This window comes from Myotis daubentonii, chromosome 5, assembly GCF_963259705.1.
Source record: "Myotis daubentonii chromosome 5, mMyoDau2.1, whole genome shotgun sequence".
NCBI classification, from domain to species: Eukaryota; Metazoa; Chordata; class Mammalia; order Chiroptera; family Vespertilionidae; genus Myotis; species Myotis daubentonii.
In genome coordinates, this window is record NC_081844.1 from 104,485,662 (window position 1) to 104,498,950 (window position 13,289).

The window sequence follows — 13,289 nt, forward strand, 5'->3', positions numbered from 1 at the left end:
CGCACAGTGTCTAGCGCAGTGGCAGATGCCCCTACTGTGCCTATTGGTTGAATTTAGGAAGGAATTTCCGAGTAATTGACAAACTGTTGTTATTTACTGAGCCACGCTTTTGGAGGAAGGAAATAACAATAGATGCTTCTTCCTTCCTCCCTGACAGTGGTGTCTTGGGAGGCATGAGACCACTTTGCTCTCTAAAGAGCAATCAAATAAATCCAGGGAGAAAAGGACCTCAAATCAAATGAGTCCACTTGCAGCCAGGGAGACGCTTGCTCAGGACCTGACCTTCCAACTGCTCATGACTGTCGGGGGGACTGAGCACAGAGGGGCCAGACAGAGTGCCTTGTCTCTCTTAGAGTGAGTCCTTCAAGCACTCCTGTCTTGCCCATGTGATACGTTGAGCGTCCATGTGTCACCTGGGGCTGGAGCATCCTTTGAAATCTAGGGCTATTGTGGGATCTAGAAGAACTGATGGAGAATTGGAGGGGACCTGGACCTAAATGGGTGGATTTAGAATCCAGCCCTTGCTCTGTGGATGCTGGGGTTATTCCTTTAAAGTTTGAGAGTTTTTCCAGTAGTGGCTTTTGGAAAAGCCATGAGGACCTGGAGTCAGTTATTTCTGTGGGGATGTGTCATTTTATTGTACTTGATGTTTTGTTATGTATATTAAGCTATGTTATCTTATTTCCAACAGGGCATTTTTCCTAAGTCCTTTATCCACATCAAGGAAGTGACCATTGAAAAAAGAAGGTACTTGCCATTCCTCACTAGGCTTGGCCTTCAGTGGCTTATGAGGTGTCTCTGTCCTGTGTTCTTTGAAAGCATGACTTGGCGGATGTGATCCGTCTTTTTCGTGCCTGTGTTTATCTGTGTGGCTCCTTTCCCTCATCTAATCCAAATTGATTCCTGCTCAGGTCTGATTCTGAGTGGGTATCAGTAAGTTGGGAGAATCAGACTTTTCATTGGCAATTGCCTTTGGACTGTACTAATTAAATTAACCGTGAATAATGAGCTTGAAGGGCCCACCCCAGTGAAGGAGGACATTAAAAGGGAAGCCTCTTGCATTTGCATAATGTAATTGGTGTGGCTGTTGGAGGGGACAGCAAGTTCACAGCAAGGACCCTCTCAGCAACTGCAGCTTCAGGCAAATTGGCCAGCATTTTGTCCTGTTAGCACCTGGGTCCCAATTTCACACCGCTTTCTCTCCTGCCTTAAATAGAAATATTGAGAACATCATTCCTGCAGAAATTCCTCTGGCACAAGAAGTGACGACGACACTTTGGGAATGGGGCAGCATCTGGAAACAGCTCTACGTGGTGAGACCCCAAGCCCTGTTCCCAGGGATGGGCACTCCTTGCAGTCTTCGTTTGGTTGAAATGTGGAATGTAGCCTTGAACAGGGCAAGGGGGCTTTACTGATATAGTAGGACACAGTGTACGAGGACATCAAGGCCCAGAGGGGTTCGGTGACTTTCTCAAGGCCACACAGCCAGTTAGTGATGGAGCCATAATAAATGGGGGTCTGGCGTGATCCTTTTTTAAACGAATGCAAACATTTTCAAACTTGAGTGTCTTAAAGAATCACCTTGAGAGCTGTTACAATCTAAAGCTTACTTCAATGGGGCTCTGCCGTTTTAATAAACTCAGGGGATTTTGATTTCCTGGTCTGCTTACAACTCCTTCAGAAACACTGTTCTCGTATGTTAATTAACTAATGGCTGCTGTCCTCAGATCTATGAGGAAACTCTGACCCTGGAAAAACAAAGAGCGCATTTTGCATCTGTTTTCCCTGTATTGAATCGAATCTAATTTGAAGTCCTCCTTTGATGTTTCTGAAGTTCTAATGAAAGCAATTAGCTAAGAAAACCATTAAGCTGCGAGTGAAAATGTCAACCACGGATCCCCGCATATTTGTTACAGCACCGACACAGCTGCTGCTGTGCACACACGGTTTGCAGACTTACTTTTACAGTCATAAATGTTGACTCCCACGTGGATATTTCATAATATATGGTCATCGATACCTCCAATTCTGTAAGTTCCCCGACAGTTGTTAGCAAAGTTTGGGGGACCGACAGTAGACTTGAGGCTCATGTGGAGCATTATTCATCTCCACTCCCCTTTTGAAAACATCTCATACACATTCGCCAGGGAAGCTTGGCGTTTCCCCTGGAGAAATCTTTGACAGCAAGTCCATCGTGCCCTTGACCCTAGTAAACAGCTCCTTAAACTTCCAATATTCCAGTATCGCCTTCGTGAGTCTTGCCTTATTTCTACACCATCTATGTAACATGTTCTTAATACCTAAATTGGCTCCCTTTTTAGTAAACTGAAATGATTCGCATAAGGAACTGTATAGCAAGCTATTTCATTCTAGCATTTTCTGATTCTCCGACACCAATTGGATGCCCTACGATTCAATTCAATTTAACACTGACTACCCAGAGTTAGTGTCAGACACCATAGACTTAAGGGCTCAACCCTGCAAGATTTGTCATTTCAGATGCCAGTCACAAGTCCTGCGCCCCGATTCGGGGGTTCTCATGATTCCTCCCTAACCCCACCTCGGGCTCTGCTCAGAGAGTTCTGGAAAGAGCTGTATTCATGGTTACTGTTTTATTAGAAAGGATATAAGGCAGGAACAGCCACGTGGAAAAGATGCCCAGGAAAGGCACTGGGGTGGGAGTGGGCACAGAGCTGCTACACCTTCCCCAGGTGTGCCACTCTCCCTATATTGAAGCAAATCTAATCTGTTCACCATCTGGGGAGTTCCTTGAACCTTGTTGTGGAGGGTTTTAATCAAAGTCTCATTACATAGTCATGATTGATTATATCATTGACCATTAGTGACTGAGCTCAGTTTCTAGCCCCTCTCAGCTCCCTGGCGGTTGGGAGTGGGGAGGTGAGAGGGAAGCTTAAAATTCCAACTCTCTAACCACATGGCTGGTTCCTATGGCATCCAGCCCTCATCCAGAGGTTATCTAGGGGCGCTACCAAGTGTCATGTCATTAGCCTAAACTCAGGCTTGGTCGAAAGGAGCTCATTATGAATAAGAAAAGACACTCCTATCTATCACCCAGGGAATGCTAAGTATCTTATGAGCTGTGCCAAGACCTGGGACAAGGACCAAAACTATATTTCATTATACCACACATGCTTTCCCAAATGGAAAGCTAAAAGTACTTGGCACCATTAGAACATCATTCAAATAAATAACATTGAAAACAATGTTATTAAATGCTTGCTTTAGTACCTGCCAAAAGCTTTGAGCCACGGACCTTCTCTCTCTCTTTGTTAAAAAAACAGAAATTAACCAATGTGAGAGAGAGGTTAGAGATGTATTACATGAAGCTGCAACTTTCTCCTTGGCTTGAACAGGACAGGAGGAGAATCACCGTAGAGGCCCATAATATTTGGCATTATGTCTTTGTTCCATTAAAAGCCATATTGTATCCCGCAGATTATGCATGTCACACTTGGGGAAAACACTCTCCTAGAAATGGGCCTTTATCACCAGAGAAATGGCCCTAGTTCCCAGCCTTCAAGGGGCCTGAGCTCTAGGGCTGGGGAAAGTTTCTCATCTTCTCTTCTTGGTTCTTTGGGTGGCCTACTAATTAAATTAATATAAGACAGCTTAATAGGAGAGAAAAAAACAAATTTAATTTCATACTTATGAGAGACCCAAAGGTTTGAGACTCAAAAGGCAGCCAGGTGATGGAGGCTTCCAGAACATCCTGAGCTCAGGACAGGGGAGGGGTCTGGGAATACAAAGTGGAGGAAGGTCATTCACAGGAAGGCAGAGGAGAGCTTTGGAAAACTAAGCTTGCTCTGTTCTGCAGATAAGTTTCTTAGGTACAAAGGTATGTATGGTGAGAGCTCTCTTCCTGGTACAGGCCCTCCTTCCAGTGTAAATTTAGGCAGTTGAGGGGGAGGTAAAGAGCATTTTCTGAATCTGTTGGCTTTTGATTGCCTTTAGCTTGAAATAGTCCTCATGTCAAAATCTGCTCCCCTTCACAGCAGCTGCTCATGGTGTTCCTGCCCAAGCATCTTTTGGGATAAGTCAGAAATCATCCTTTCTTTAATTGAGAAGTGATTGGGATTATTACCTTTGCTTTTGGGAAACCCTTGTGGCCCAGGGACAGAGGGGGTATATGTCAGTGACTAAGACCACCACCCAATCCTTTTGTAGCTGGGGAAGGGTACCTCCTGCACAGGTGACTGGGATTGTTTCCTGTCTCCTAGGCCAGCAAAAAGGAGCGCTTCCTCCAGGTGCAGGCCATGATGTACGACCTGATGGAGTGGCGGTCCCAGCTTCTCTCAGGAACGCTGCCCAAGGACGAGCTGAAGGAACTGAAGCAGAAAGTCACGTCCAAAATCGACTACGGCAACAAGTAAACGCTCTTCCCTCTGAAAAGATGCTTTCTCCCCCTACCGACCCCCTTCTTCCCGTCCTCCCTCCCCAGACACTTGGTTTCATTTTTAGATACGAGTTGGCCACTTTCTATTTGGGAAAAGGCTGTTACCAAGGCTGTGCTTGTGTGCCTTTGTCATCATCCCCCTGGGACCCAGGACAGGCAACCAGAGAGCAGGCTTGCTTATGCAGTAGTTATTACCCGGCTGAGAGATTTAGGACACTCATTTAACCTACTTCAGAGGGGCTGGGGAGCGCAGTCATGCTGGCTCACTTTTGGCTTAGTTGTCATTTTATTCCTGCATTTACAAAACTGATCCTTAAATCCCAGTGTGAGATTTAACGTCCTTCCCCATCCTAAATTATCCAAGCCCCATACTGTCAGCTAACTCATGCACAGTTACAAAAGCATTTCCTCCAAAGGGAATAGCAGAGATTGATTGGAGTTTGAATGTTGTGAAGTTAAGGAGAACATGAAACAATTTTTTGAGGCAGGGAAACCTACTGGTAATAATAATAGTGGTAATAATATTTTAACTAACATTTAATCTGGGCTTATTATCTACCAGGCATGCTAAGTGCTCTGCATGCACTGTCTCATTTAATTCTTATAACAACTCCATGGGGTATGCAGTTGTAGTGTCCTCATTTTTTTCAGATGAAGAAACTGAGGCTCTTAAAGAGGTTAAATCACTTATTTGCAGTCACACATCTAGTAAGTGGAAGAACCAGCATTTAGTTCCAGGCTGCCTGGCTCCAGAGTCCATGGGCCTCACCACTATGTGACTTGGAGAGCATTTGAGAGCTGTAAAGACCTCCCTCTCCTCCAAATGCCTTATTCATTTGTTTATTCATCCCAACAACAAATGAGTGTTGAGCACTTATGATTGGATGAATTTCCTGCTACGTGTGGAGGCTATAGAAATGAAAGTTTCTGTCCACTACAGGACCACAGCCTAATTAGGACTGAACTCCAGGGAAACTATTGATATGTATTGTTGTCAGTCTGATGGCTTAGGAAAAAGATGTTCTTAAGTTGATTGGAGAAGGAAGTCAAGGAAGGCTTCTGGAGGAGGTGACTCCAAGCTGAATTTCAAAAGTTAAAAGAAGTGGGTCAGAGTGCCCACTTCTTTAAATACCCAGACTGCAAAGTGGGCCACAAGTTTGGAACTTCCCTGAGGAGGAAGTAGAAAGAGCCGATGCAATGAGAATAAGATCATTTCCTAGCAGCCAGGCTTTCTTGCTTTTGTCATATGCACTTGGGAGGAGATCCAAAGAGGAAAGCCAATGGGTCCAACTTACAGCTGCTGTCCATCCCAGGAGCCCAGGCCTTCTGCTGGTGCCTTGGCTGGCAGCTGCCAAGCGTGTCCAAATCTGCTTATAATGCACACGGTCCCAGAGTGACAGGACAACGGGTTTGCCACGCAGCTGCTGCCGCCATTGGTGCTGTGGCTCTGAGCACAGCCACAGCTGGGAGTGTGGGAATTGAGGGAGTTTTGCGGCTTTACAGCCATGGCATCTGTGACTTTCAGTTGTTGTGTCCTCCTGGAGGCTCCTGAGAAAAAGGACCAAGGATGGAAGGAACGGTCTGGCTCATGGGAAGCCTTTCCTGGGTTAGGGGCTCTTGTAGACCCTGGGCGTCCTGAACAGTAGTTGCCTCCCTTCTGGCCTGTCTCTCCCACTGTGCTGGAGGCTCCTCCAAGACAGCAGCTGTCTAACTCATCGCTGTGTGCCAGGGACAGGGTCTGCACACAGTAGGTGCTCAGTGAGTCGTCACTGAAGGAGTGCATGAGTTATGGTGATGGAAGAAAGGGGAGAGAACAGGCCGTCCCTCCATCAGCCTCCCTTCTGCCTCATGGCCCAACAAGCCCTGTGCTTTTAGTTTCATGCAGTTCCCTTTGGGGAAGTGAGAGATACCCTTAGAGACTGAGGCCCTGAGCTGAGGGGCCCCTTGCTTCTCGCCTCCCTTCCCCGATGACTTCAGCTGAAAGTGAGAGAGAATGGTGCACCTTGAATTAGTAGCGACTCAGAGCTCTGATCTGGGGTGCAGCGAGTGGCCTCCTGAGAGTCAGAGGCTGGACCTCTGGCTAGAGTGTGGCTGTGAGGTCAGGGAAGCATGACCGGGTACTGAGTGCCCACGGAGTGACCAAAATCAGCCCATTTCCTCCCCAACTTACTCCATTCCTGCATTGAGAAAATTTTGTTGAGCACCAAAGTGGCCCCAAGGACATATATAAAATGCATCCTTTATACATATTTCACAACAACAAAAAGCAAGCAAGGAGGACTAATGATGATATACTGAGCGCTTGCTATCTGCCAGGTACTGTTTTAGGCACTTTCCATGTATTAACTCATTTAAGTGTCAGGACAGGTCCCCATTTCTCAGATGATTAGGTCATTTTGCCCAAAGTGCTCTGGCATTTGAACCAGGATGCTTGATTCCAGAGTTCAGCGCTTAACCACTGCATTCTACTGCCTCCCAAGGACCATGTGGATTGGAGAGAGAGAGAGAGAGAGAGAGAGAGAGAGAGAGAGAGAGAGAGAGAGAGAGAAACAGACATCTGAGTAGGAAGTCATGCATTGCTTGAGAGGAGGAAGCATGAGTGAGAAGGTGGGAGGAGGCAGGGGTGGGAGGCAGGGCAGGGTGTGATAGCTCGGAATCTAACAAGACTAGTAGGAATTATTCAGTGAAGAATTGCAGGAGACAGGGATGGAGGGAGGGAGGGAGGGAGGGAGAGAGAGAGAGAGAGAGAGAGAGAGAGAGAGAGAGAGAGAGAGAGAATGCAAGAAGAGCTGTGAGATGAACATGAACAGGGAGAGGAAGGCAGATGGACCAGAACCTTGAGGGCCTGAGAGCCAAGTGGAGAAGTTTGCATTTTTCCAGGGGGCAATGGGAAACCACAGAAGGAGCCATTTCTGTTTTCTTTATCTTAAATTTTTATTTTTATTTTTAGAAAAATGCATACAGTGGGGGCTTCTTCCCTCACCTTCATCTTGGGTTCACTTTCTTGAACAGAAGAGAGCACTGGGGCCACCTCCTAACAGGAAATGTCAAAATGGTCAGTTCTCCAAAACAAATGGTCTGCTGTCCTGTGGGGGGCAGCCCTCCTGATGCTGAGTCGTGGGAATCCAGGCAGCCCTGCCCCTCGACTACTAAAGCTCCCAGCTTCAAGTGAGATTGGCAATGGATTGGCTCTCTGTGTCCAAAGAGTGAGGGAGGAATCCTCAAATGACCCCTCCACACCCAGGGTAGCTGCACCTGGAAGGATGTTTTATTCATACATTTTAGAACTGAATCCACTTTGATAAATTTTGAAGAGAAAGAGCTGGAGAGATCTTGGCATTAAATTATGTATGGGCGATGCTCCATCTTTTTCGAGGCCACGTGAGCCTCTGCTCGGCATTAGCCGAATGAGTTTGTTCCCCCTGAGCACGGCCCGTTCTGCACCGTGGCTACCCAATATTATGAGTCATATCTAGTGGGAAGTTAATTTCCTAATGAATGTGGACAAACGGGTGAACCTTGGCTCCCTTCTGTTTGCATTTGGATGAGATGAGAGACGTGCCTCTCAATCCGATTCTCAAATAATAGATGAAAGTTTAGTCTCCTTCATTTGTCTTTGCTCTCCTTGCCCAGTCTGGTACCCAGTAGTGGTGCCCAAGCAGGACTATTGGCTTTCTCAGAATCTCCATCAGCCCACCTCCCCTAGGGACAACTGAGGTCCTCCATCTCATCATCAAGTGCAAAAGCAGCTTCAAATTAGGCCTCTGCAAACCTATTCCGGGTTCCCCAATCCAATACTGCTCTTAAACAACTATAACATATACCATAGAGGTCAAGAGTGCAGACTAGGATGTAGTATTCCTTCTTACTAGCTAGCTGGGGTCCAACCCCAGCAGGTCCAGGGGTCCCCAAAGGTGCGGACAGAGTTGGCGAAGAAGGAATGACACGGAGACAGCATTCAGTTCATCAGCAGCCTAGCCAGGATCTCTAGCCAGGATCTCCAGCCAAGTTCTGTTCAGGATCCCCAGCGAAGTTCTGGTTAGGATCTCCAGCCAGGTTCTTTCCAGGTTCTCTAGCCAGGTTCAGTCACCAGGTTCTAGTCAGGTTCTCTTGCCAATTTCTGTAGTCAGGTTCAGTCCAGGATCTTTTGCCATGTTCTCTCCAGCGAAGTTCTTCTGTCTGTAGGTTCTGTGTAGGTTCTGTCTTCTTGGTTCTCTTCTAAGCTCTGTGTCCTAAGTTCTGTGTCCTGTTGTCTTGTTGCATCTGTATTTATACCAGTTGATTCCAATCCTATCAATCTCATTTCCAAAGGTTAGGGCGTTTCTTATCTCCATTCCAGGGAGTAAAGATTATGTAGCTTAAGAATGATTGTTCATAGTTAAAATGATTAATTACCCACCTGGCACTTAGTTAAGAGGTTTTATTCCCTCCCTAACTTCAGGGGAAAATCCCTACCTGGGGAAACAACCTTTCTCAGAGGTGACCTTGGTTAAAACACATAGTGCCAAGAAGGTGAGCAAACATATTAAGAACAGTATGCCATATATGCCAGGTCCCTTGAAACAGCAAGCATGGACCGGCTCCCGGCACTAGCTGTGTGATGTTGAGCACATTAATTAGCCTCCATATCCTTGGTCTTTCTTCACCAGTAAAATGGGGGTATTAATAGTATCTCCCTCAAGGGTTGTTGTAAAGGTTTAATGCATTAATACACATAGAACATTTAACAGATGTGAGCTCATTGCAAGTGCTGTGTGAGTCTTTGCTGTTATTAGTCGTCATTGATGCCAAACAGAAAGGTAGATGAACTTGAAACAAATCAATAACAAAGGAGAAAGTGTGTGACCTGGAAATCAGAGAGCTAAAGAGAGATTTGCCCCCAACAACTATGTTCAAGTAGTTATTAAATAAATAATATGTGAATACCTTTTCTGCATTTATATTATATATAAATACTAGAGGTCCGGTGCACAAAATTCGTTCACTCAGGGTGGAGTGGGTGGGGTCTCTCAGCCTGGCCTGCCCCCAGGGGATGTCTAACTGATGGCTTAGGCCCACTTCTTGTGGGGAGCGGGCCTAAGACAGCAGTTGGACATCCTTAGTGCTATTGCGGAGGCAGGAGAGGCTCCCGCCACCACAGCTGGGCTTGCCAGCCATGAGCCCAACTTCTGGCTGAGTGGTGCTCCCCCTGTGGGAGCGCACTGACCACCAGGGGGCTGCTCCTGCATTGAGCGTCTGCCCCCTGGTGGTCAGTGCACATCATCACGACCAGTCTTTCTGCAGTTTCGGTCAATTGCATATTAGCCTCTTACTATATAGGATTGTATTACATCATATCAAATCATATATCATATTAAAACGTTAAATAAATTGAGATAAGGCACATGTTTCCTTTGACCCCCTTTCCATCTCTCCTAGTCCTAGGGCCCTATCTCTCCACATAGGTACCCTTGTTGATGGTCTTGGTAATTTGGTGCATTTTGTCCAAGCTTCTCTCTCTGTTCATTGTCACTCATGTACATGCACCCAGATAACATATCTGGCTTGATTTTCTTTATATAAAATACACTGTATGCATCTGTCCATACTTTTTTTTTCATTGAGATACCTCATTAAACATATTAAAACAATATTATAAATTTTAGATCCTGCTTCATGAAATTCCATCACAGATCACAGATTATTTAGCCATTCCCTTTTAAAAAAAATTCTTTATTGTTTAAAGTCTTACATATAGTATTACATATATCTCCTTTCCCCCCATTGGCCTCTCCCCAGCCACCCCTAACACCCAACACAAGCCCTCATCCCCCTAGTGTCTGTGTCCATTCATTAGACTTATATGCATGCATACAAGTCCTTTGGTTGATCTCTTACCCCTCTTCCCCTTCCCTGCCTTCCCACTGAAATTTGGCAGTCTGTTTGATGCTTCTCTGTCTCTGTATCTATTTTTGTTCATCAGTTTTTGTTGTTCATTATATTCCACAAAAGAGTGAGATCATGTGATATTTATCTTTCTCTGACTGGCTTATTTGTCTTTACTGCCCTTCCCCAATCTGGTACCTGGTAGTGGTGCCTAAGCAGGACCGCTATTGGCCTTCTCAGAATCTCCATCAGCCCACCTCCCCTAGGGACAACTGAGGTCCTCCATCTCATCATAAAGTGCAAAAGCAGCTTCAGATTAGGCCTCTGAAAACCTTAGCATAATGCTCTCCAGGCCCATCCATACTGTTGCGGATGGTAAAGAGTTCTCTCTTTTTTATAGCAGCATAGTATTCCATTGTGTAGATGTACCATAGTTTTTTTAAAATTATTTATTGTTTAAAGCAGTGGTTCTCAACCTTGGCTACACATTAGAATCACCTGGGAATCTTTTTAAAATCCTGATTTCTGGGCCTCATCCTCCAGACATTCTGTTTCTTTGTTACTAATGTTGTGGCCCCACCCCATAACAAAGAAACAGAATTTCTAGAGGATGAGGCCCAGAAATCAGGATTTTAAAAAGATTCCCAGTTATTCTAATGTGCAGCCAAGATTGAGAACCACTGGTTTAAAGTATTACATGAGTCTCCTTCCCCCTCCTCCCCTCACCAATTGACCTCTCCCCCATCTCCCCTCCCCCAAGCACAAGCCATCACCCCCCACACTGTCTGTGTCCATTGATTTTGCTCATATGCATGCACACAAGTCCTTTGGTTGATTTCTTACCCCCTCACCCCCCACCTTCCCTCAGGTTGTACAGTCTGTTCAATGCTTCTATGTCTCTGGTTCTATTTTTGTTCATCAGTTTATGTTGTTCACTATATTCCACATATGAGTAAGATCATGTGATATTTAGCTTTCTCTGGCTTATTTTGCTTAGCATAATGCTCTCTAGTTCCATCCATGCTGTTGCAAATGGTAAGAATTCCTTCTTTTTTACAGCAGCATAGAATTCCATTGTGTACATGTAATTTACCACAGTTTTCTAATCCACTCATCTGCTGATGGGCACTTAGGCTGTTTCCAAATCTTAGCTATTGTAAACTGTGCTGCTATGAACATAGGTGTGCATATATCCTTTCTGATTGGTGTTTCTAGTTTCTTGGGATATATTTCTAGAAGTGGGATTACTGGGTAAAATGGAAGTTCCATTTTTAATTTTTTGAGGAAATGCCATACTGTTCTCCACAGTGGCTGCAATGGTCTGCACTCCCACCAGCAGTGCATGAGGGTTCATTTTTCTCCGCATCCTCGCCAGCACTTATTGTTGTTGATTTGTTGATGATAGCCATCCTGAAAGGTGTGAGATGGTATCTCACTGTTGTTTTGATTTTCATCTCTCAGATGACTTAGTGACTTTGAGCATGTTTTCATATGTCTCTTGGCCTTCAGTATGTCCACTTTTGAAAAATTTCTATGTAAGTCATTTGCCCATTTTTTGATTGGATTGCTTATCTTCTTTTTGTTAAGATGTGTGAGTTCCCTGTTAATTTTGGAGATTAGGCCCTTATTGGATATGACATTGGCAGATACGTTCTCCCATGCATTAGGCTTTCTTGTTGTTTTGTTGATGGTTTCTTTTGCTGTGCAGAAGCTTTTCATTTTGATGTAGTCCCATTTGTTTATTTTCTCCTTAGTTTCTATTGCCTTGGGGGCTGTATCAGTAAAGATATTGCTACAACATACGCCTGCTATTTTGCTGCCTATGGATTCTTCTAAGAGTTTTATGGTTTCCCATCTTACGTTTAAGTCCTTTATCCATTTGAATTTATTTTTGTGTGTGGTGTAAGTTGATGATATACTTTCATTTTTTTGCATGTATCTGTCCAATTTTCTGAACACCATTTAATGAAGAGACTATCTTGACTCCATTGTATGCTCTTGCCTCCTTTGTCAAATATTAATTGAGCATAATGGCTTGGGTCGATTTCTGGGTTCTCTGTTCTGTTCCATTTGCCTATATGTCTGTTCTTATGCCAGTACCAGGCAGTTTTGAGAACAGTGGCTTTGCAGTATTGATGTCTGGTACTGTGATCCTTCCAACTTTGTTCTTCTTTTTCAGGATTGCTGCGGCTACTCAGGGTCTTTTTTTGTGTGACCCATATGAATTTTTGGAAAGTTTGTTCTAGGCCTGTGAAACATGCTGTTGGTATTTTAATGGGGAGTGCATTGAATCTATAGATTGCTTTGGGTAGGATGGACATTTTAATGATGTTGATTCTACCAATCTATGAACATGGTATATTCTTCCATTTGTTTATGTCTCCCTCTATCTCTTTTTTCAACATCCTGTAGTTTTCCAAATTCAGGTCTTTTACCTCCTTAGTTAAGTCTATTCCTAGATATCTTAATTTTTTTGTTGCAATGGTAAATGGGATTGTTTTTGTTTGTTTGTTTGTTCCTCTTTCTGTGAGTTCATTGTTGGTGTATAAAAAAGCCATAGATTTCTGGGTGTTAATTTTGTATCCTGCTACATTGCCAAATTCATTTATTAAATCTAGTAGTTTTTTTTATGGAGTCTTTAGGGTTTTCTATGTACAATATCATGTCATTGCGAATAATGACAGTTTTACTTCTTCTTTTCCAATTTGGATGCCTTTTATTTCTTTTTCTTGTGTGATCTCTATGGCTAGCACTTCCAGTACTGTGTCAAACAGGAGTGGTGAAAGCGGGCATTCCTGTCTTGTTCCTGTTCTTAGGGGAAATGGTGTTAGTTTTTGCCCATTGAGTATGATGTTGGCTGTAGGTTTGTCATATATGGCTTTTATTATGTTGAGGTATGATCCCTCTATTCCCACTTTGCTGAGAGTTTTTATCAGGAAAGAGTGTGGCATTTTGTCAAATGCTTTTTCTGCATCTATTGATATGATTATGTGGTTTTTATCTCTCGATT

General features: G+C 44.3%; 1 protein-coding gene across 5 annotated transcripts in view; it reads left to right on the forward strand.

The window, feature by feature from the left end:
• Window positions 1-13,289, forward strand: part of DOCK2 (dedicator of cytokinesis 2) — a 367,699-nt gene that overhangs the window by 25,332 nt on the left and 329,078 nt on the right. For 3 of the 5 annotated variants that reach the window (XM_059699147.1, XM_059699148.1, XM_059699152.1), the window contains exons 4-6: window positions 692-747; window positions 1,217-1,313; window positions 4,239-4,387. In XM_059699147.1, the coding sequence (XP_059555130.1) occupies window positions 692-747; window positions 1,217-1,313; window positions 4,239-4,387 (302 nt within the window). Of the gene's footprint in view, window positions 1-691; window positions 748-1,216; window positions 1,314-4,238; window positions 4,388-7,364; window positions 7,583-13,289 lie in introns of all 5 variants that reach the window. The other 2 variants (XM_059699149.1, XM_059699150.1) reach the window with 2 other exon arrangements.